At 43.0% G+C, this 25,100-nt stretch overlaps 2 protein-coding genes across 8 annotated transcripts in view; both read left to right on the forward strand.

Annotated features, from left to right (window-relative positions):
• The window catches only part of LOC141780186 (unconventional myosin-XV-like), a 63,975-nt gene that overhangs the window by 1,658 nt on the left and 37,217 nt on the right, over positions 1–25,100 (forward strand). For 5 of the 7 annotated variants that reach the window (XM_074655305.1, XM_074655308.1, XM_074655307.1 and 2 more), the window contains exons 3-12: positions 18,737–18,819; positions 19,083–19,146; positions 19,363–19,472; positions 19,866–19,940; positions 23,095–23,185; positions 23,727–23,830; positions 24,067–24,130; positions 24,222–24,335; positions 24,443–24,604; positions 24,923–25,036. In XM_074655305.1, coding sequence (XP_074511406.1) covers positions 18,737–18,819; positions 19,083–19,146; positions 19,363–19,472; positions 19,866–19,940; positions 23,095–23,185; positions 23,727–23,830; positions 24,067–24,130; positions 24,222–24,335; positions 24,443–24,604; positions 24,923–25,036 — 981 coding nt within the window. Of the gene's footprint in view, positions 1–34; positions 292–5,548; positions 5,715–18,736; positions 18,820–19,082; positions 19,147–19,362; positions 19,473–19,865; positions 19,941–23,094; positions 23,186–23,726; positions 23,831–24,066; positions 24,131–24,221; positions 24,336–24,442; positions 24,605–24,922; positions 25,037–25,100 lie in introns of those variants that run through there. The other 2 variants (XM_074655310.1, XM_074655309.1) reach the window with 2 other exon arrangements.
• Positions 14,823–18,729, forward strand: LOC141780189 (uncharacterized). Its single transcript, XM_074655315.1, has one exon. The coding sequence runs from the start codon at positions 14,831–14,833 to the stop codon at positions 18,344–18,346; it is 3,516 nt and encodes a 1,171-aa protein (XP_074511416.1). The 5' UTR covers positions 14,823–14,830; the 3' UTR covers positions 18,347–18,729.

Genomic DNA, 25,100 nt, shown 5'->3' on the forward strand with positions numbered 1-25,100 from the left:
AACACAAAGTACGGACTCCCAGCCAATGCTCCCCATTCACTCAAACACACACACAATGGCACCATTAAATATTCACAAGCACCTCTTCAGGGCTGGGAGAGGGGGACTGAGTGGGAGGTTTTACTAGAGAGAGAAAGAGAGGGGCTGTGAGGGGACACTGCTGGCCTTTAAAGATGCCTTAAAGATGTCTCGTCAGAGTGAATCGTGGATGGAGAGATTCTGCTTTGGAATAACCTGAAGAGAAGAGGAATGATGGAGGGATACTATTGTGGAGGACAAGAAGAAACAAAGGTACGGTCCAGTGGGTGTGTGTTGTGGGGAGCAGGCATGACACTTGATGCTGCTTGGCTCCATATGGCATGGCTAAGTGTGTGTGTGTGGTGCCCGTGCACATAAGCAAGGACTGTGTGTTTAATTAGAGTGCTTTTATAAGCCTTGTTTCCATGTAGTCTGGTGCCATCAGTGTGTTGTTTAAAGCTGCAGGCTGAATTTCTCATAGTGAGTTTAGTCTAAATGAGAAAAAGTAGTTTGCAGACTTGCCTCTCACCACTTAGCTTCTTTTAAACAGATTATTTGTAACCTGGGAGTTTTCCCAAGTGTAATCAATAGAAACCCAACTAAATGTTTTTTTTTTTTTGCAGTGATTATTTGATTAATTGATTAGTTTATCAACAGATAATCCACTCAAATATGAAGATTTCCTACTTTTCTCTGTTTTATCATAGAAAACTGAATATATTTTGGTATTGGAATAGGGCTGCCCCCTCTTCGTTGATTAGTCGACTAATCTAAGATTTCTTTAGTCGATTAGTTATTTTTTTATGCTTCTTTCATGCTGAATAACTTATTTCCAAGAAACTTATGAGCACATCTTTGGTAAACACAAGATTTAAAGTGGTGCTTTTTGTGATTCTATGTGGAGGAACTCAGTTTCACAGATCCGTCGATTTAATTAACTAATCGATTAGTCGCCAAAATTGTATTAGTTTTAGTCGACTAAGAATTTCTATGGTCGAGGACAGCCCCTATTTTGGACTATTACGAAAGAAAAAAACGATGTTACCTTGGACTCTGGGAAAATGGGATGGACATTTATTTATATATTTTTTTACCAACCAAACAAATTAATCAAGAAGATAATTGGCAGATTAAATCATAATAAAAATAATCGATTTGGTAACATTAGAGACCGAGCTGATATGAGCTACACTAGCAGCAGTGCTTCGATGAATCTTTTCACGGTGTCTTACTTTATTATAACAATAATTGTGTGATGTTAATGTCTTATACATGTTGTACAGAAAACTGCTAAATTCCAGGAGGAAAGTCACCGATACTAATAGGTGTATTTCCTTGAATACAAGGCACCAAAAACACTTAGTTTGCAACCATGACTGTCATTCATTTATGTATTTCTCTAATTGAGTCAATATCATGTGTGTTTTCCCCGTTGTCGTAGCATAGTGACTTGAACGGTATTAAATGAGCCAGTATGAAGACTTGATGGATGATAAATTGAGGTCATATGACTTTAAGAGTCAGCAATGCCTCCATGACTCTTAACTGCAGCACAACACAGTTAATTGACTGAAACCTCAGAGCTCCTTTCTTCTTGTTTTAACAACTATAATTACATGTCAGATTTCATACTGTGGTACAAATTGTACTAATAAGCCTCAGTTCCTCCCAGAAAAACATACAGTTTTTTGCTCTAGTACAGCCAGTAGGTTGATTTTTAACAAGGGGGATGGTTCGTTTCATTCACCCATGACTAGCGTTCACCACAACTAGACTAACTCACTTCCATTCACTGAGCGTTACCCTGAAACTGTTTTGAGTCCCCCTGGGGAGACCCACCTCCCACTTTGAAAATCTCTGGTTTAGAGAATATTATAGATCCAAGACGAAAGGCTGGACTCAGAGAAAAGGTCGCAATTACAAATCTGTCTGCTTCTTCAGCACCACGGACAGCACCATGGATTTATTAAATTCACAGCACAGTTAGGCTACTGATATTTCAGAGCTGTGGTCGGGACGGGGCCGTAGATTTTAACTGGCAAAAACCTTAGTCAGATAAAGGATCAATGAGTCAGGCAGATTAGACTAACATATTCAACTAAACAACCTCTCCTGCCCGGGCACTGTGGTGGCAGGTTAACAAGGGGCATGCATTTTGGTCATTTTAGCTGACAAGGGAGCATGGCATCCCCCGCCCTTATTAGATAAACATACCGTAGAGAGCAGAGATGAAATGAGGTACATGGTCAGCGTCTTAAACCCATAGGCCACCAAGAAGCCCTATTTTGATAGTTTTTAATTGGTTCACATCATGCATCACTATTTTTGTAGATGTAAATAGAGTTTAGAAATGACAATTACTGTTGATTTCAGGAAACCAGAATAATGGTTTTAAAACTAGATTTTGACAATAGTATATAAACGGTCACAATCTGCCATTGTGTGTCTTTTGTGCTTTCATAGAATGCGCCAATATATATAGTATATTTACACATTTAACTTATTTAATATTAAATATATATACATATTTTCAGCAGCAATCCCAAAGCCAGCAAACAAATCTCTGATCATCTGCTGTATACTGTTTTTGGTCTCACTAGAAAACTACCCTGGAAAACTGCTATGCAGGACCAGGAGATTTCCTGTTAGATTCCAGTATTATATGTGATCATTAGAACCTTTTTTCTTTAATTAATATATATAATTCCACATGTTCTGGCTGATTTGATAGAAAAGATACAAGCCATAGACAAAACTCACCAGCATTTGAGACATGGATCAGGACCCAGATTACTTTGTCTCTACTGTCCTCTACTGCTTCAGCCTGCTCATTACATGAAGTTGCTTACCTGAGCTGGGAGTCCAATCAGGTTATCACAGTGTGTGTTCAATCAGAAACTAAAGATCAGAGTGAAACCTTTGATTTACCTTCAACTGATTATAGAATCTGGGTTGAATATTAATTTCAAGATACAATTCAACTAAAATTGGCCAATAATGAAATGAGTGAAGAGTTCAATTGATTTGACAATGAAACACATAAGGTGGCCAAGTTAAACATCCACCAAACAAGTTCAAAATTGATATTATGACACTGTAAAAAGATGTGGAAACCATTTTTTTAATGACATTTAGATTGTGACTTGACAATACAGGAGTTCTCTCCCCTTTTATTTTGGTGCAATGTGGAGGGAGGTTCTCAGCAGGGATTGGTGAAGATTTTGTTGCTGTTTTGCTTTGTTGTTATAGTTGTTGTTATTACTGGTTTGCTGGGTTGGGTTTGTAAAAATCATGTTTCATAAGACAAAGATCAGATTTAAGCGTACGTAAATGCGGAACCTTCCTTTATTCAGTTTATTTACAAGAGTTGAGTTTTACTCCTTTTATTCTCTCCACACCAAACTAGGAGTACATTCAGTATTACAAATGTCCTGTATGGAGCTTACGGGGTATTCTATAGGTAAACAGGGAGTTTATGAACAAATGGATAAATAGTCTTGTCTTTGCTTGTGTGGACTGAGCATATGTACTTAGGTAAAGGCTAACAGACTGTGGTGTACTACATTTGCCTTTATGTTAAGCTAATCTCTTTTAAGGCCCTCGACAAATGATCAGGTTGTTTTCTGTACATCTTGTGCACTGATGTTTGTCTAGGGGATGAATTAGCCCTTTGATGTACATAAAGAAGCATGACTATACAGAGAAACACTAATCCGACACTCACTCATTTATAGACTCCCACGCAAACACAACCTAATATGTTGTCCTTTTAAAGAGACAGGTTGCATCATTAGAAAGTAAACCACCATGAAAAGACTCAAACATATTGAAAGAACATTCAGGGGCTTTACATAGACCATGATTCTGCACACAAACACAAGGGACATTGTTTTTATCATGAAAAATGTAATACGTTCTAACAGCCAGCAGGGGGCGAATCCTCTGGTTGAAAAAAGGAGTCTGACTGTATAGAAGTCTATGAGAAAATGGGCCTACTTCTCACTTGATTTATTACCTCAGTAAACATTGTAAACATGAGTTTATGGTCTCAATCTCTAGTTTCAAGTCTTCTTCAATACAGCATGATGTTCATTTAGTAAATTATGGTCCCATTTAGAGTCAAATAGACCATAAAGCAGGGTAAGCTTTGTGATTGCTACCTTGTGATTGACAGGTCGCTACCACGGCGTTGTCTGGTCTGGGAGTTGTCTGTGTTTTCGTCTGACAACTTTAACCCTTTCACAGTGTGTTTTCAGTTCATGAAAGTTAATTATAACATATTGGTCGCCTAAACATGTCTTATTCAGCGTTCGGTTGTACTTAGCTTTACTCTCCCGTGTCACTTCTGGTTGCAAATAACCAAGATGGCGACGACCAAAAACCAAGATGGCGATGGCCAAAACAGAATATAGAAGCAAAGAGATGAAACTTTGGTGCTTTTTTGATAATAGCCGCTATATAGTGCTGCGGTAACTCATTGTGGACTGAATACGCCAATGAGTCCATAGCCATGAATGTATAAAGAGGATAATTTTTTTGATGTCCTAAAAGATGTTAAATTCACTAATAGCCGAATCCATATTATCCATATTATATATTCCACTAATGATATTTGTATCGTTCAACACAGGCCATTTTGGTAGAGTAGAAAAATTATGACAATAGAATAGAAATTATTTTGTTTTACTTTTATTCGACACTTTGTAGGCGGATGATTTACCGGCATCCGGTAGACCTTTTTTTGCCAAAAATAGCAGAGGCGTAGCTTTGCTGCTGGGCGCTGACGTTGCAATGGAACAAACAATTGCCTTTCACTTCTTAGCAATATACGTTCCTTTTAGGCCAAAATGCCTTCAAAAGGGGAGTCCACAAACCAATGGGTGACGTCACGGTGACTACGTCCACTTCTTATATACAGTCTATGTTTCGCACCCTGTAAACATGTAGTGTATGGAAGACAGTATTTAGTTCCGGGGTGACATTTAACAAAGCTCTACCCACATGCTGTGAGTGTGCCTGAGATGCCTTTTGTGGCATGTGTGTATGTGAGGAGGTCTGATAAGGCTCCCCAACACACACACATTTCCCCAATCTATTGTGACTAAAGGGGTTTACGTAACAAATCACTCTTGAGCTCTGACGTCGAGACGCCAGTGTGGGAGGATGATAGTGTCATATGTGTGTGTTTGTGTGTGTGTAATCCTGCCATTAACGCACAATGGACCTGCACAATTGTTTACTTAGGCACTTGCGCAGAGGGGGAAAAGGGTAGGAGTGCAGCATGTTTACTAAGAAACCTAATCGCTGCACTACTGATGCATGGATTGATGTAAAGAGTAGTCTTCTAGCTGCACCAACTCCATTCTTTACTCATTATTGTACATTATTTACTGTAGATGTACAGGTAATCACTGAAGCCTCGCTGAAGCCACAGAGGGTATGATTACCATTGAGGGCCCATTGTGTGTCCAGATGGGCTGTGTAATTTAAGGAAAGGTTTGTGTATGTGTGTGTGTGTGTTTTTGTGCAGAGGGCTATAAAACATCAACATAGGGTCCAGAAGAGGAGCAGGGGACAGTGCAGCCAGAAGCCAGTAGGTTAGATTTTTACTCCAGACAGCGAGTGGATTCATCAGACGTTTTGGTGGATATAAGAGCTCAAAATATCAACATCTGCCACTCAAAAAAACAGATAAGGTAAGCTGCACCAAACCCAAACGCTGCCTGTAATTATAGAAATAATGTATATTGCCACGAGAGGATGTGGCAGTTCATATTTTGCATTTTTAGAATTTGTCTCTGTCTGTCTGCTTGTTGTAGCTCAGGTGGGTTTATACCAGCGATGTTCAAGCAGCCCAGCGACACCTCTTAGTCCCAGCATTTTACCTAAAGATGTGGGTCAACCTCACACTAATTGCAACAAAAACAAACTCAATGGATTTTGTTTTCTCAATATGTTCTGAATTTGAGAAAAATAGTCCTAATGAATTGTATGAAGGGAAAGTTTTGAAAATTGCCTAAATATGATCCTACCAAAAGCGCCTTTTTAGCCATATGTTTTTGTGACAGTACAACCCTACATTGTTGTGCATGCTAGATTTGACCATGCTGTATTTATTCCTTGAAAAAAAAAAAAACATACAGTCCGTCAGTGTTGATGAGAATTTATTATGATCACATCATTGGTCTTGTCCTAATATATTCTACCGAGATCTGGTCCCAGTTTGAATTTTGAATTTCCCAGATTTCAGGATTTTGCATTCAGATTATTAATTTTGTATATCAATGAGGATACCTTTAGGGGTGCGATACAACTAAAATAGCTTTTGTTGCATTTTGTGAGGTCAAGTTACATTATTCCTGGACTATCCGGGGAAATAGAAAGAGGGAGAACTGTTGTTGTCAGATGTTAAAATTATGTTATCACTTATTTTTACAAAGTGGCAAAGTATACAAAGAAGAATACTGATTACTTTATTTGCAAATACTGCATACATAATTCACTGTATTATTTTCTTCCAACTTACATGATAAATGTTGATATTCATTAACAGATAAAATTCCTCTTTGGATGAATCTGCATGAAGTTAATTAACATCTGTCAAATGACTCCATGCTGAAACATGGAGGAGTTATGCTTTTGATGCTGTGTTTTCACAACAAATATGTTTCAATTGGATTTGAAAATGTAAGACTAAAATTGTTTAGAATTTTTTCAAACTTCAAAAGCTCATAAAGACTACACAGCTGGCTACCCAAGTACACATGACAGTTGTGTTGATGAAACTCAGAGGAATGATAAGTCTTCTTGCTGCTGTTGACAAAGACTTGACATCCAAAGTTGTTTATGTAAAAGAGATACTACAGTGATTTAGTATTGCACTTCTATAAATTTGGGGGACTCGCAAGAGACATTAAAAAAGAATGATCAAAGTCAAAGCCGTTGAAGTGTTGCTCAAGCTGAAGTTGTTGACGTAGTTATGATGTCAAATAGCACTGGGAACTGACTAACGGCAAGAATATGTTTTTCTTCCATTTTTTTAGAGGGAACGGAAGAGGAATTGTGGGGAGAGAGAGAGGACCAGAAATAGTGAAACAAAAACATATGATTGGTTGATGCTTCATTGAGTCATTGGAGCGCTGAAAAAAGTTGAGGTCAGCTCAACTTTGATTTGTATTGCGTCATGTTGGCCGTCAGTTTGTAGCTTCATGTTACTGGCTTCCATTGAAAATGACTTGTAGCCTGTTACTGTGTCATACAAGTTATTTTCAATGGAAACCGGTAACATGAAGCTACAAACTGACACCCAGCACTTTTTTCAGCTTTCCAATGATGCGGTCAGGTGACAACCAATCAAGCAAAAAAATTACATTCGCCAGTTCCCTGTGCTATTTAACAAAATAACTATGTCATCAAACACTGGAGCCAACACTTCAACGACGACTCTGCGACAACGTAGCTGGCCACGGTTGGCCGTTTTGTTGCTTTTTTCACTCATAGTGTGAACACAGCACAAGACTTTTAATCCCTAGTGTAAGCCTAGCTCCAGAAATGCTGGATCCTACATTTCCCATAAAGCAACTCCAAAGCATCTTTCTCTGGTCTAAAGCCCACAGCTGTGTTTTTTAAAACCTTGAAAAGCTCCCTCCAGACCCACAGAAGACATTATACATCTGTTTTCACAGGCTGTGTAGTACTCCTTGTGTTGAGTAAAGTGAACTTCATGCATAAAGTCAGTGGAGTATCCCTTTAACATTTTAGTTGCCAAGCGCCCCTGTCCTGGAAAATGTTATTTGGTGAGCTGTCACATCACCTTATCAGTAATATATCTTGTTACTGTGGGATTTCTGCATCACAGCATCAGCTAAATGCCTAAAATTGCCCCCTTCTCACAAGTAGTTTGTGACTGTATTGATCTAGAAATCGAAGGATCGGCCCATGTAAAGTTTCAAAGCCGAAAAATCTTGAAGATTGATTTTTGTATTTGCGTGTTATACTGCCACTAAGCACCGATATTTCAATTCACTTGTAAAATACATTAAGGTAAAAGAGAGCATCTCATTTTCAGGTCTATTAATAGCAGTCTATCCAGCCAAGTGTTGGTGTTTGATCCTCTGTGGCAGCCGCTGGCATCTCGCCATTGTTAAGTCACTGGGTAATCTGGCAACGAAGGTTAAGACCTGAATGGGGCTTAAAGGCTTACAGGAAACCTGAGTCCAGCCTCCTCATCCTCCTGCCTCACCTTCTCTGTCTGAAAAGACGCTCTCTGTCACTCCGTCTGTCATTTTCCATTTGTGTACTATTACACTTATTATACTTTTTGTGTGAATGAACAGTAGTATGTATCTTTTCGGACACACCGAGCAGTAATTTACGTCGTCATTTCCTGAGCGCCTCCATGCTGCTTGGAGACGTGTAACCATGGTAACCAACCTCGTGACCAAAACGATAGTTTTTGAGAATCAAAGTCGGAATTAATATAAAATATATATTACACCTAGCAAAGTGAAATCTTATACGTTAAATTGAAGCGTTATTGATGTTACAGAGCTGTCAACGTCCGTTTTTGAACGTTTTCGTCACTACCGCATTGCATTGTGGGATATTTATGCCGCCGTAGTGTCCAACGTTGCATACTGTAATATTTCACCTATCATTGGTTTCATACTAAGGTTTCAGACATACTTAAAAATCTCACATACTGTTTTAACGTACAAAATAATAGCATGTTAGTACGGAATTTCGGACGCAACCTTTGTGTTTAGTATCAATTAGCAAATGTTAAGATGCTAACACGCTAAAATTAAGATGGTAAACATCATTATACCTGCTAAACATCAGCATTGTCTCTGTGAGCATGTAGAGTCTTATTCTTGTTCAGGGTTAGCTGGCTCGGACCATTTTCGTTAAGCGATTTATTATGAGGTTGTAATATTATGTGTGTGTGTGTGTGTCACTAAACTGAGTTGTTAAGTAGATGAAAAATATATGACATGCATTTGGCTCAAGCCTCCAGTGTGTGTGATGTATCATGTGCGGTGCGTGTGTGCAGATGTATTGCATTTGCAGCATATGGGTGTGTACGCGGCATGCTTTCAATCCCCCCAATTAATGTGCGTGTGTGTGTGTAGCTGTCAATCTCTAGTCTCTCAAGATGATTCAGTGATAACATTCAATCTCCATTATGAGACCTACCTGCCTGAGTGTGTGCCCATAGTCATTAAATGAGCCTGTTGGCTGCGCTCTGCTCAGGTGATCTCCTTTATTAGTCTTGTGTCGCTGAGTGCGTCTGCTGAAAGCGTGTTGTCAGTGATTGGCATGTAGATGAAGAGACTCTCCCCTTCATCTCTCACTCTCTCACTCACACTCTATTGTCCCTCTATATCACTCTCTGTCATCCCTCCATCTGCTGTTTCTCACTATAACCATCTTTCTCATTTTTTTTCTTCTCTAGTCCTGTCGTTCCCCCTCTTTACTTTTAATTTCTTCTTTCACATCCTTTTTTTATCAATTCCTCTCATTGAGTCCCGTTCTGTCTTTCTCCCTCTTTTCATTCCCACTCTTTCTTCTGCTTCGCATCTTTTCAGCATTTATGTAATCTGCAGTTCATTCATCATCAGCCTCACTCTTTGCCTCTGTCTCCCTTTCCCTCCTTACCTTCCCCAACCTCCTCCATCTCTGTCATCCGCTCTCTATTCATTACCAGTTCAACTCAGTCAACAGACCACATCAGTCAGACAGCAGATACATATCACACATATCGAATAGATCTCTTTGTGTGTCTCTCTACCCGTTTGGTGACCAACAACCTTCTCTGTGTGTGTGTGTCTGATGAGATAGGAAGGGAACTTTTGAACTTTCCTCTGTGCCCACTCGCTGTCTTTATCCCCTTATCTCAGTCTGCAGTTAGCTGATACCAACAGCTGCTGTTGTTGTTATTGCTGTGCAGCCCTGCAGACAGTTTAGAGTTTTGTCATGGTTCTCTGCTCCTGGCGATACATGATACAGATTTCTGCTCAGATCTTATCTTAGGTCAAGACTATCCAACCCCAGCTGGCGGGAAGAAAAGTTGGAGGTGGACCTGTTAACTGTAATTGACATAAGTGATGTCAATTTTTTGTGTTTGCTTTTATCAGAAAATGTTTGTTTTTCTTTCTTCTGTCTGTTTGCTCTGTGGTGTCTGGCTTTTAACCCCTGACACTAGCCTGCATGTATAATATATTGGTTGGGGAGCAGGCCGGGGCGGGGTTGACCCTTTGTGATATATTTAGAGCGACCTGCGATGAATGTTTTATCCATGCTGCGTAGGGCAGCCATTAAACATTCATATCTGCCACTGAGATGACCTCCTGGAATATCAGCCCGTCATCAATGAATTAACATCAGATCATCATCAATGAGCTAACATCAGACCGTTCTCAATGAATTAACATCATTATGTAATGCCATCATCACACCTCACACACGCCCATGTTACAACTTGCTCTTCTACTGACAGGGCAGATATATGTGTGTGTGTGTGTGTGTGTGTGTGTGTTTTGTAGCCACGTTAATGAGGAGACAAATAATTAAACGGTTTAATATTTTTTGGATTATCCTTTATAAGTTTAATTCCAATGGACCTTATAGGTATTAAATCACATTAATGATGCTATTTAGAGAGATGCCTAATGGCCACTTTAGGATCATGAAACAGACTGAGCATTTAGAGGATTATGGCAGTGTCAAGATGAAGAAAATTACAAGAAATGGCGCTTTCTTTTCTTTTTTGAGCTCTAAATCAGGCTCTAATATATGAATTCTGAGGGGTAGTTCCTGATTTAGGTAAGTGGAAAGTTGCTGTAAGTTAATGAATTCAGCTAGCTGGAGTGCAACACTGACTAGAACAATAGGTACTGCCATAATTATTCATTTTACTGCTGTATTTGTATAACCCATGTAAGTCTTAAGTTGTATCTTCCTGCATCAAACATTCTGGTATGTACTGTTGGTGCGTGCATACCCTGTTGAATGCTTGTGTGGACATTTTAGCATGCATCACTCTCAGCCTTGGTCCATGCTGCTACCGCTGGTGTGTGTGTTTTGGCTCTGCGTGGCTTCGCCTCTCAGACACAGTTTAGCAACAGCTCAGCCAGCCTGCATTATTCATACAGGAGCGAGCCTGCAGATAGGGTTACCCCGAGGCAGTATAGCTAGTGCATTAAGGTGCCCATTGCAACTATATCATACGGATACACTCTGATGCATATGCATACACAGTCATACAATACATATGATCATATGTGCATGCACAAGAGCTGAGGATATGATTAGGCCTCAAGTTGAGGCGAACAGGGGATGGATGAAGCCGCAGTAACCAGAGAGAGATGCAGAGGGTTGCAGGAGGTCAGAAAGGCAAGCTGACGTGGATGTGGGAGGATACGACACACATACACATTCACTCTCAGACAAAGAGGAGGACACCCCTGAAGGCCGAGACGCACGCACATCGGCTCTCCTTGCTCGGTGGACGTCCTGCCAAAGTTGGTGCGGCGGCCAAGATGAGGATTCACCGCCGGACTCACAGGACGCACTAACAATGGGAGACACACAAAGGACTACACAGACTCTGTCACTGGGATAGCAGGGTCTTTTATTCATCGTGTGACCCTGGGAAGTTACTTACAAGCCTATAAAGAGGAACAATTATTTTTGCTATCCTGGATGGACTTCAGTGGAAAAACTCAGTGAGCCAGAGGCAACAAGTGGGTAAAACTGAGAGAGACTGTGACCAGTTAGATTATTTTTTCTCATATGTAACATTTTAAATTCAAGAAGCATCTGCCCTTTTTTTTAAAATGTAACACTCCAAGAAGGTTGTCGTCTCTTTTTACTTACAGAGACAACAGCTTTGCTGCTGAGGCTTGAAGACGTACTGTAACGCGAGCGAGCACTGATGGCTGAGATTCTGACTCCATTACTAGATCGTGTTTTGAAGTACTGTGGTTTGAGTTTGTCTCTGTGTGCATTATAGAAGAACTGACTTGGGACAGAGTGTGCTGGGGTTTCTGGGGTGTCACAAGGACGGATCAGATGGAGAAAAAAGGAGAGAAGACATGAAAAGTATTCGGGATGAGAGGATGTTGCTACTATTTGGACTCTTCTTCTCAAGAGTACATATCAACATTGACACTGACCCTTTTTTTAGCACATTTTGGGAACTTGTTCTTCCTCTTCTTGTTTAGAATGATTTGAGTAAGGAGACATCATGCCACCTAAAAAAGGTGACTCGAAATCAGCTGCCAAGAAAGGCAAGTCGGAGGAGCCAAAGAAGGGAGGAAAGGATGACAAGAAAGGGGGAAAGAAAGCAGAGGAGCCACCAGCTAAAGGGAAAGGGAAGGATGATGGAAAGAAGGGAAAGGGAAAGAAACCTGTCAGCGAGTCAGAGGAGGGGTCAGAGGAAGAAGAAGAGGAGATGAAGACTGAGGAAGAAGAGGATGAAGACAGCGAGGAAGAGGTGGTTACTAAGAAGGGGAAAGGGAAAGCAGCTCTGAAAGGTGCGTCCAAGGCCATGGCTGTGAAGGGTTTTAAGCCTCCTAAACACCCACCTCCGTCTGATGATGAGGAAGAGGAGGAACCGACGGGTAAGGCACAGATGAAGAAAGGAATGGGTGCAGTAAACCTGAAAAAGATGAGTGGTGTCAACATCAAAGGAGCCTCCAAGGCCATGGCGGGCTTTGCTGCAGAGGGACAGAAGAAGAGCGCAAGTGCAGCAAAACCACAGAAGACGTTGGATGCCAGGTCTCACCTCAAAGGAGCATCCAAAGCCCTCTCTGGAATCACAGGGAAGTCCTCTCCTTTTAGCTTTCCCTCTAAACAGCCGGCAGAGAAAGCAAAACCAAAGAGAAACCTCAAAAGCACCTCCCGTCTCTTCCTACGAATCTCCAAGAAAAAAAAAACCCCGGGTGGTGGTAAACCACTACTGGGAACCAGCAAGCTTTTTGCTGGGTTTGGAGGTAAATCAGCTGACAAAAAGCCAGGTCTGTCTGGCTTTAGCATGTTTAATAAAAAGAGTGATACTCCAAAAGAAACCACACCACCTAAAAAGACAATAAATCTATCCGGTTTAGGGGCCAAGGGGGGGAAAATGGCATCAGATGCAAAGGGACTGGGAGGGAAGTTCAAAGGCATGTTTGGGAAAAAGAAAACAGGATTGGGGTTTAAGACTAAAAGCTGGATGTTAGGAAGGATGGCTGCAGCATCTAACTGGTTGACAGGGAGATTCCTGAGTACTAAGGGCCATGGTCAGCTGGGGGCACGAGTAGGAAGACGGGGACAAAAGAATCTGTCATTTGCTAACAGGGACACTAGAGGGAGACAGACTCATTATTACAATGAAGCCTATGAGTATGATGATGAGTATGGATATGAGGAAGATTACCACAACAGGGAGAGACCTAGAGGCTATTCAAGACAACCCATGGCCTATGACCCATATGACGCTTATGGAGAGGAACTGGAATACTATGACGATGATGAGTGGGAGGATGAATATGGTTACTATGATGATGAGGGAAACTTTTATTATGATGATGAGTTGTACTATGAGGATGACGTGGATTACTACGGTTACCCTTATGGCTATTATGAGGATGAGTATGAAGATTACGATGGTGATGAAGGGATGGAGTATTACTATGGTGAAGATGGAATGCTGTATGCAGTGGAACCAGAGCCTTATGGTTACTATGGTAATGCCGTGGATGGTTTCTATGACCCATATGACCCTGAGCTGTATGGAGATTACGTTGACAACAATATGGGTTATGACTATGGGATGTCAAACCCATATGGCATGATGAGTGATGGTTATGATGTTGTTTCCGGCCTATATAATGACCCAATGCTGGGATATACAGACCCTGCTGCTATTTATAACCCCTATCAGCAACCTTTCTATATGGATGCTGGGCTGGTTCCAGCTCAGACAGGACAGCTATATGGACAGGAGCAGCTGTCTTACCCTCTTGCTGAGCCATTTTCAGCAGCGCAGTTCAGGGTCCCCAGGCCCCAGGTTATGCTATTTGGAAAAGACAGACTAGAGGTGGAAACCCTACCACCTCCTCCTCCTCTATATCCTCATCCCTCCTCCCCAATGTTCCCCCCTCCCTCCCCAGCTCTTGACCTCAACAATCTGGACATGATGTCAGATATACAATATGAGCAGCCTCTTCCCGCATACCTTCCTGCACAGCCCTATTACTCCACTGTCATGAATCAACAACAAACCCCCATTCTTCGTAGACAAGCCCCCTCACCAACAGCTATGATGATTCAACAGGAGCACTTCTCTCTCCCTCAGCCTATTCATCCTCCTTTCTCTGTTTCTCTCAGCCACATGTCGCCATCTCCCCTACCACCACAATTGGCCTCCCAAGTGTACCAGCCATCCTTTCCCCAAGACCCACAAATGTTACAGATGGGTTATATGTCACCAATGGTCGCACAAATACAGCCACCAATGCCTCCACTGATGCATTCACCACTGCATTCACCAGTGGCCTCACCTAGGCTAGTGCGACGAATGAGTCCCCTTCCATCCCCACAGCTGTCACTTAGGCAGGGATCAGTTAGGGCAATGGCACCTCCTTCACCCCGCCTCTTACCACATCACATGGACTTCCAAACAGGCATTCAGCCCGACCCCTATCTCTCCCCTCGCTTACATAGGAGAGGGCCCTCTCATCGGGCCTCAATGGCAGGCCAAATGTCAACTTCCCAAAGGCGGAGGCCACCCAGCTCACCTGCATCTCCATCACACCAGAGGAGAGGGATGTCAATTAGAGCTCAGCCATCCCTGTCTAGAGGACGGGGGGGAGTTGGGTTACGCAGGGCCCCATCAACTGTACGACCCCAATCCCCCCTTTCTAGCCCCCTAGCTTCACCCCGGGGATCGCTGAGGAAGAGAGCAAGTCCCCCACCTTCCCCAAGACTATCTTTTAGACAGCAACCCCCTCCTGATGCTGTGCCTCTGCCATCTACCAGACCGCATTTGTTCAAAGGTAGAAAACAAACATCCAAGTTAAGGCATTCCCCTTCTCCTCCCCTACCATCCCCACAAAGACGGAGCCCCCCTCTGCCTGAGAGATCTCAGTCTCCCCGCCAAACCTTCCGCCCCACCTCCCCCCATCGTCCTCCCTCTCCCTCCCCATCACGTGTCACCAGTCGCCCCCTCCCCACCCGGACCTCTACTCGCCGTCTGAGAGGTGGTGCTGGAGGCCGAAGTCATGTGCCCATGGGGGCCGTGAAACCCTCTCCAGCTAACCCCTACTCACAGAGACGCAGTAGACATGGACCACCTGTCACTCAGCATGTTGCCCCATTCAGGTCCTCTATCCATAGTGGTCCAGCCCCTTCCTCAGGACAGATGGGGGGTGTAGGTGGAACACCCATGTTAGCCAGGGCAGGCTCCCGGCCTACAGGTTTAAGGGAATCAAAGCGAATTGGTACTCCCCAAGGAGGCTTCCACAGACCTGTAGGTAGGGGGCAGCCGCTAGTCCGTATGCCCAGAAATCAGTCCTCTCTTCAATCTAGGCAGTCATTCAGAGCACCTCCTCCAGGGCTTCCTGTCTCTCCACAGCCTTCTTTGAAACATAGTGGCCCTCTTTCTCCCCAGCCATCAGTGCGTAGGCTGCAGAGTAGACCTCCATCTCCACAACCACTGCAACGTCGATCTCCTCTGCCCTCCCGTTCAGCCTCTCCCAATCACTATATGTCTCATCCACCATCCCCCTTTCCTCACAGGGCTATGAGTCCCCAGAGTCTAGGGCCAACATCTTTTCAACCTCCAGTACCTCACCCCGGTCTTCCTCATGGTACTCTCCAGCCATCTCAGAGTATCACCCATTATGACTACACAATGATGGAGCCAGGCCCATCCCCAATGCTTACAAATGCTTTACCAAACCCTCAGGTTGTAGGTGCTCCCTTTCCTCATTATCCTCTTCCTTCCTCCATCCCTTACTCCACCACTGCTTACTCTTCTCCTTTACAAAGACCCTCCTCCCCCCAACCACAGTATGAAGTCTACCCCCAAAACCTACCTCAACCTGCACCCTCATCACCTTATTTGGGACACGCACTCCAGAACCCTTATCTGCAGAATGCAAGCTACACAACACCTTTACAGAGAGGCCCTTCCCCTATACCTGTTGGCCAGGGGGAGATATTAGCTGATGCACAAGTGAGCCAGGAGGGGAGCCCGTATGCCTCTCTCGGTCTATCCAATGCTTTGATGCAGAACTCCCGCCTGCGTAGTGCCTCCTACTCGTCTCCTCTACAACGCAATGCCAATGTCTATACAAATGTCTTCTCACCCCCTCAGGAAGCAGCCCTTCCTGCTCCCTCTGTACCCTACTCCTCACACTTGTCTTCAGCTATGCTTAACTCCCAGCTACGTAATGCTTCCTATGCTTCACCCCTTCAGCGACACCTCTCCCCCATGTCTCCTACCTCTCCCGCCCCTCCTCCCACCACACCCCAGCAAGGTTCCTCCTCATTTCTCTCTGGTGGACTGCGGACCTCTCAAATCCAGGGATCCATGTTAAAGCTTCCTGCTGGCACTTTGAAAATGTCCCGGGGCCCTGTTGAGTCTCCAATTACCACTGATGGTGGTGGTGGGAGGCTGTCACCCTCTGTGCTCTCCAATGCCCTGCAGAATCCAAGCCTGCGTCAGGCCACCTATCGACTACCTGATGGCTCATTGGTCACCAGAACTGAACCTTCCCCAGCTCCATCACCTCTCTCATCCTCTATGCTGTCCTCTGCCTTGCTCAATCCCAGTTTGCGACAGGCCACCTATCGACTACCTGATGGCTCATTTGTTACCAGAACTGAACCTGCTGAACCTTCCCCAGCTCCATCACCTCTCTCATCCTCTATGCTGTCCTCTGCCTTGCTCAATCCCAGTTTGCGAAAGGCCACCTATCGACTACCTGATGGCTCATTTGTTACCAGAACTGAACCTGCTGAACCTTCCCCAGCTCCATCACCTCTCTCATCCTCTATGCTGTCCTCTGCCTTGCTCAATCCCAGTTTGCGAAAGGCCACCTATCGACTACCTGATGGCACATTGGTTACCAGAACTGAACCTGCTGAACCTTCCCCAGCTCCATCACCTCTCTCATCCTCTATGCTGTCCTCTGCCTTGCTCAATCCCAGTTTGCGAAAAGCCACATATCGTTTGCCTGATGGCAGTCTTGTAACCAGGACAGAGCCCACACCTGCACCCTCCCCTTCCATGCTGTCCTCTGCATTGTTGAACCCCAATGTACGTAAAGCCACATATAGGCTGCCGGATGGAACTTTGGTTACAAGAAACGAACCAGCACCTGAGCCTGTCACTCCTTCATCCTCTATGCTTTCCTCTGCTCTTCTCAATCCTAATGTTCGTAAGGCTTCTTATCGATTACCAGATGGTTCATTTCTAACACATCCAGTAGAAGAGAATGCTGAGAGTGCAATATCATCACCGGGGCTATCTGGCGCTCTGATGAATGCTAACCTGCGTAAGGCAAAGTTTCAGCTCCCAGAAGGATCATCATTGTTTTCACGGAACCAAGCTTCCACCTCTGCCTCCTCCGGTCCTAATCTTTCCGGTGCAATGTTAAACACCGACCTCCGAGGTGCCTCCTACAGACTCCCAGGCACATCACTATTGAGGCAGCCTGGTTCTGCAGATCCCGCGGAGTCACGCTCCCTTGACCTTTCCAACGCTCTCAGCAACAAGAACCTCCGATCTGCCACCTACCGTTTGCCTGACGGAACTCTGATGACCCGCCCTCAGCCCACTGCTTCACCCCGAACACTTGACCTGTCTAATGCTTTATCAAAGAACCCAAACCTTCGTGGGGCAAATTACCGTCCCCCCGGTGGTAATATCATGTCAAGGCTTGGTGCCCCTAGCACCCCAGAACCTCGCTCACTTAATCTCTCTGGTGCCCTGCAGAACGCTCACCTTAAGGGGGCCTCTTTCCGCCTACCCTCATATGCTGTAGTGTCACCCCAGGTCCAGGGATCCGGGCCTGGACAGCACTGGGCAGAAGGCTCTGGAGTTGAAGGCTTGGGACTGCAGCAAGATGTGGATGTGTGGGGCGCAGAGAGGGTTTTACCTCACGGCACAGTGCAGAACCTCAATAAGTGGTCCATGTATAGAGACGGGGAGCTGCTGGACCCCTACAGCCTGATGGGACAAGGCCCAGTAGGGCATGAACCAGGGGAGTGGAATCTCAGCAGGGAGGGGGAACCACAGGGGCACTGGTATGACAAGGTAAAAGTTTTGAATACATGACTCACACTACAAGTAGACACAATAGCTAATGTTGGGTACCATACTGTAAGTCTTTATGTTTACGGTGTAATCTTGCAGTTGCAAGTGTAATGTTAAAGTGAAAGCCTGGCACAGTAGTGGATTTTCAGTAAGGGGGAGTAATGTGGTGATGTTTTTTGAAAGAGCAGAATATATGATTAAAATAGGTGATGGGCACATTGAGCAAATAAGGTCAAATTTGTAAAGCATTTTTTGGTGAGAGAAGGGCAAACAAGATTCGAATCATCCGAAAGAGAAAGAATTTATATTTCCATGTGAGTGTGTGCATGTATTAATGCGTGAACCCTTTGTGCACAGCGCTATGTGCATGCATCATGTCCTCATTTCTGAGTGTGTATGCGTGTATTTTAGATGTACTCAATCAGAAGCCTGCCCACCGTGGCTGACCGGGAGCAACGGGAGGAAGATGGAGTGGAAGACATGACACAGTTAGAGTAAGTAAAAAAAAAACTCACGCACACTTGAGTTAACGAGAAAATGCTACTGCATATATAATGTGGAAGTCTTGCATGCCAAGAAGTTTGCAGTGTTGCAGTGGTGGGACATGCCTAAAGATTGATCAAAGAGATTGGCAAAATCCTTGGTGAAGAAAGGCTAGATTTGAATTAAGCACAGTGCAAAAATGGTCCTGATGGTGGAGTGATTAGAGAAGTTCTTTGTAATCCTTAAATGCCTTTGTTCTACTGCTTCTGTCTAGGGAGATGCATGAAGGGGCTGTTCTGCTTAACCTGAGGCAAAGATCTGCGCGAGAGCTTATTTATGCAAGTATCTGAGCAGCACACACATCCAACATACGACCATCTACATACAACCATTATACTACTGAACATTTCTTGAACCTATAAATCTTACGTCAAATCAATTTATTTTGAGTTTATGTGTTGATTTTAAATACCTCTCTACTTATCTCTTTTCTTCTTTTTTGGACTTCCATTTCTTTATTGTCTTCTCTCTCTCTTCCTTCCTTGTTTTTTCAGACATACATAGGTAGTATTCTGGTGTCTGTGAACCCCTATAAGATGTACAACATCTATGGGACGGACATGGTGCTGCTGTACAAGGGTTGTGCTCTGGGAGAGAACCCTCCGTAAGTCATGTTCACTCTCAAACTGTGGGGACAGTAAACTGAAAACCAAGTGCTAGAATTGTCAGTATTATATTATAGTATATTGTAAAAACACAACAGAATAGATTAATTTTTACAAGTTTCTTCCCTACTATAAAGTTTTACTAATTATCATGTTCTATTTTGAAGCTTTTTGTTGGCTCAATTGCAATGAAAGAAGAATAAAAGGTAAAATGGAAAGCTGACATGTTTTAAGTTAAGGAAGCAGTTATGGTGCAGATTAATAATTTATGTAGGAAAGGGAAAAAAGAGGGTTAGAAATACAGAAGATAAGGATAGAAAAGAAGAGACGAAGACTTGAGTTCAGTGCTTTCATCTCTTTAGATATCTGAGCAGCTACTCTTTCTCCTTCAGGCATTTGTTTGCCATCGCAAACGCTGCTTATTCCAAAATGATGGATGCCAAACATAACCAGGTCATAATAATCAGGTAAGAGGCTCCCTCCATAATCTTCACAAAAATACAAATTTTGAATCACTTTCCATGTATCTGTAAACCAGACATCAAAGTTCACAACCTTATAGGATTTATACATAAGAGTTACATAAAAATAGTGCGTAGTGCAGCAAGTTCTTTTTTGGTAACCTTCCAAGGTTTTGTGACGGTTTAACCTTGGTATATACACAGAAGCTTCTTGGACAGTTCGGTTTCCATCTCCAGTCGGATTAGTGTTTGTAAATTCATGAGTGTCTGTCTGTGTTTTTTTGGCCAGCAAACTTAAGACAGATCAATCCCTCACTCCCCTTGCGCTCCGTTTATCTGTCACAGGCGCCTCGCTCCGTGTCAAAACTGACACAAACACACACACATTCAGAGCCCGTTTACATCTATCTCAGATGTAAAAGCATAGACACGTATACAGAACATCCACGCACTTGCGCATCGATGTGTGTTTTTAGAAATTTCCAGAAATAATCATATAGAAAATACACAAACGGCCACACTCGCACACACCTGGAACACTCTAGCTGTGTTCGGAAGGAGACACCTGTAAGGAAAGCCCAGCCAGGTCTGGGCCAGGAGCAGATTATCTTTCAGAGGTGTGTGTGTCCAACTACATGTGCGAACCCTGTGTTTGTGTGTGAGTCTCTGAGTGCGTATTTAGGGGTAACTGAGGTCTGGTGTACAGTGACCAGTAATGGCCCGGTTTTTAGCTAACCAGACCGTGAGTTGAAACCTTATGCTGGAATGTGGTCAAGGTGCCGGTGTCCCTAACTACACGGACAGACACATACACTCCTGCCCTCCTTTGGCCAAGGTTACATAATGGTGGTATTTAGCGCTAAGCTGTTGGCAGTGATGTGTGTGTGTGTGTGTGCGTAAGAGCGTTTCGGGTGGTTTAACGCAAAAGTGGAATTGAGGCCTTGCCTAATGCAAGATTAGCTCGGTCTCACATCACTTAGTCAATTAAGTCAAACACTCCACGAACACCAGTAGGGAGGTGAGAAGGATCGTATAATGGACGCTCTAAGTGATTAATAAAGGCTGAGTGTAGTGGTGCTCAAAGCGCGGATAATGTTCACTCTTAATGAGCTTCCACTTTGCAATCAAAATAACTGGGTTTTTCCATTACTTTACCTTTTAGCAAATAGATTATCATACTTTTGCAGCCCAGTATGCAAAGAAAGTTCATCCCGCCTACCATTCAAGAATGCTAAATACACTAGTTTTGTCAAAAAAGTATGTGTAGATAGTAGATAGGAGTAGGTAGTAGTAGTACAGTTCATCATTTGAAGGTTTGAAGTTTTGTATTTCACACAGCCAGCGTGACTGGTCTTATCAGTAGTGTGTAAAAGTATCAGAAATGTCATGTAAAATTTCATCTTTGAGCTGTGAATCCATAACATTTTACGAATAAAGGTTTCAGAAGCACCTTGTGTGCGGGAACGTATTTTCAGTAGGAAGGGCTGTCCTCTATACAAGCATGCACATGACAGCTTACGTGCAAAATGCATATTAATGCTTAGAATAAACAACTGATGGATTTCATACATTTTCTATTGTTAAATCTGAAATAATATAACAGCAGGATAAACAGTCCATATGAGCGAGATAATTTAAACCTATAACAAGCTCAGCCTTAATTACTTAAGTACTTTGTGGTGTTTTATTCAACATGTTATTATTATTGTTGTCATCTGCCTGTCTTCAGAATCAGCACCTTCCAGTATACACTCACCAGCCACTTTATTAGGTACACCTTGCTAGTACCGGGTGGTCTTCTGCTGCTGTAGCCCATCTGCTTCAAGGTTCGACGTGTTGTGCGTTCAGAGATGGTATTCTGCATACCTTGGTTGTAACGAGTGGTTATTTGAGTTACTGTTGCCTTTCTATCATCTCGAACCACTCTGCCCATTCTCCTCTGACCTCTGACATCAACAAGGCATTTCCGTCCACACAACTGCCGCTCACTGGATATTTTCTCTTTTTCGGACCATTCTCTGTAAACCCTAGAGATGGTTGTGAGTGAAAATCCCAGTAGATCAGCAGTTTTTGAAATACTCAGACCAGCCCGTCTGGCACCAACAACCATGCCACGTTCAAAGTCACTTAAATCCCCTTTCTTCCCCATTCTGATGCTCGGTTTGAACTTCAGCAAGTCGTCTTCACCACGTCTAGATGCCTAAATGCATTGAGTTGCTGCCATGTGATTGGCTGATTAGCTATTTGTGTTAACAAGCAATTGAACAGGTGTGCCTAATAAAGTGGCCGGTGAGTGTATTTTCCCTGCACAGAGCTTTTGTTTTTATATCAAGTCCACAGTGGGTTAGTTGCTGCTCTTTGCCCACAAGAGGACACTGAGATTCAGTTTCAACAAAATAAGAAAACACCGGATTTACAGGATAGCAGTGTTAAAAACCTGCATAAATGTACTTGTGGATGTCCTTATACCGTAGCCTAATTTTGTGTGAGTTTTGGAATATTTAAATGTGCTAATTTATGTTATTTTCTGCGCCATTAATTTGCTATGGCCAGTTATGTTTAGCAGCTACTCTAAACTTTTAACTGATGTAAATGCCGGCAATCATGTCATCCCTTCCCATGCTTATGAAAAGCACAGTTTATTAAAGGATAACTTCTGTATTTTTTAACCTGGACCCTATTTTCCTATGTTTTTGAGTCTAAGTGACTAATTGGGACAACACTTTTTGAAATAAGAAAAAGGTTTAATTTCTCATACATAATGTTGTCAGACACTTATAATCACAATCTGATTCTGTCATGGCAAAAACGAGCACTTTTAATGGACGTAAAATGACGGTGCCAGGTTGCCCCAAACAATTACATTACAGCTTGTTTAGCGACTGGAGGCTGCAGCGTTCTCCCTCAATACTGGACCAATTTCAGAAAGCGTTGTCCCCCATTAGTCACTTAGACACAAAAACAAGTGGAAATATGGTCCAGGTTGAAAAATACCAAAGTCATCTTTTAAGCACTCGTTTTCACAATATCCTTGCAAGTCTGACATGCACAGAAAATTGTTGCTACCTCTTAAACAGAGCACTGGGACAATTTATTATATATAATGTATCAACTACTGAGTCATATTGATGTCTAGTGCGTGTGTGTTACTGTGTTTCAGTGGGGAGAGCGGGTCTGGGAAAACAGAGGCCACCAAACTAGTCCTTCGCTACCTAGCAGCAATACATCACAAATGCAATCTTGCGCAGCAGGTATGCACACACACTCCTGACATGCACAAACTGCTGCACACACGCACACACACACACACACACACACACACACACACACACACACACACACACACACACACACACACACACACACATGTTCCCGTCTTGAAGGATGACTCTGTGTCTTTTTTCCATGTCTGTCACCCTGCTGGCTCTTCTTTGGTGCAGATTGAGGTAGTGGGGTTCCCTGCATGACTTGTGCTTTACATTTTACAACTCATCTTCACATAATGGTCATAAGAATAGCAGGCTGCTGTGTTTTGCTGTGGTGTGTGATAATATTCGTTAGAGATGTTGTGTTTTATGGTTGATTTTCTTTTACTTGCTTTATAAAAATCGGTCTAGCATCTCTTCAACTATCTGACTGATCAGCATCTAAGTTAACTCATGTTTATGTATGTGTGCTATAGACCAGCATTAAACTACGCTGGTAACCGGCTGCTGTTACTGTCAGAGCAAGACATTTTGTCACCGAGCTGACGAAGATTGTTCATTTACTGTGTGTCTGAACATTTGGTAGATACTTGAGGCAGCGCCTCTCCTGGAATCTTTTGGAAATGCCAAAACTGTACGGAACGATAATTCCAGTCGCTTCGGGAAATACATAGAGGTCTCTCTGGAGGAGTGAGTATGAAAGAGATACACAAATGTTCCAGTCTCTGTTCCCGTCTCTTCTTTAATCACTTTTAAAAACCTACTTTACATTTTTTTAATGTTTTGATACTGTGTTTTTGTTAAGCACTTTGTAACTGTGTTTTTAAAAGCTATCTAAATAAAGGTTATTATTATTGAATTCTACTCTTGTTTTTGTGTTTCTTCTCCTCTCTTATTTGCTCTCTGCTGTTTCTCTCTCTGTCCAGTGGGGTGATCAGTGGTGCCATAACCTCTCAGTATCTACTGGAAAAGTCCCGTATTGTCTTCCAGGTGACTCGCGCAGACACATACACAAGCGGTCATTTATACATCTTTTACTTTTCTGTATGTGAAAGTGTTAAATCTGTGTTTTCCCCTTAAGGCCAAAGATGAGAGGAACTATCACATCTTCTACGAGATGCTGGCAGGTCTTCCCTCGCAGCAGAGGCAGGCTTTCTATCTACAAGAGGCTGAGACCTACTATTACCTCAACCAGGTAGAAGACACAGTGCAGTTTCAGGACTTCTCAGGAATGTCATGTGGAGATACTGCGATCAAGAGAACTCTTCACTCCAAGCTGTTGTGCCCTTTCTCTCCATAAAGGGGGGGGATTGTGGGATAACAGGAAAGAATGACGCAGAGGACTTCCTGCGTCTGCTCGCTGCCATGGAGATCCTTCACTTCACCCCTGACGACCAATCGGCCATCTTTAGAGTTCTTTCTTCCATACTGCACCTGGGCAACGTCTACTTTCAGAGATATGAGGTAGTGCTTCCAAAGTTATCTTTCTTTCTTTCTTTTTATTGTTGTTTTTACATTTTTTGATTGGAGAGGATACAGGCAATCCAAATACCTGTGTAGTACATGTAAAGCATATATTTTTCATGCATTTTTTATTTTTTTATTTTGGCCACCCAGATAATATTCAGGGAAATATAATGAGCTAAAAATAAAAAATTAAGTAAACTCTAATATGGAAAAAAATTATGAAAATAAATAGGAAAAAAAGCATTGGCTATATGTAACTAGAACAACAACAGATTAAGTGTTTTTTTCTGTTTCTCTTTCTGTGTTGCACGACAGGCTGATGGCCAGGAGGTGGCGTCAGTGGTGAGCGCTCAGGAGATCAGAGTGGTGGCAGAGCTGCTGCAGATCTCTCCAGAGGGACTACAGAAATCCATCACCTACAAAGTCACAGTCAGTATCAAACTGTGTTTTATGTGCATGTGTATTAAAATTTCAGTCTACGGGCATCCCTGAA

Source organism: Sebastes fasciatus, chromosome 13 (assembly GCF_043250625.1).
Source record: "Sebastes fasciatus isolate fSebFas1 chromosome 13, fSebFas1.pri, whole genome shotgun sequence".
Taxonomy (NCBI): domain Eukaryota; kingdom Metazoa; phylum Chordata; class Actinopteri; order Perciformes; family Sebastidae; genus Sebastes; species Sebastes fasciatus.

Bases quoted from the DNA above. Each gene is read 5' to 3' on its own strand.
- LOC141780189 (XM_074655315.1), top strand. From the start codon at position 14,831: ATGTCAATTAGAGCTCAGCCATCCCTGTCTAGAGGACGGGGGGGAGTT.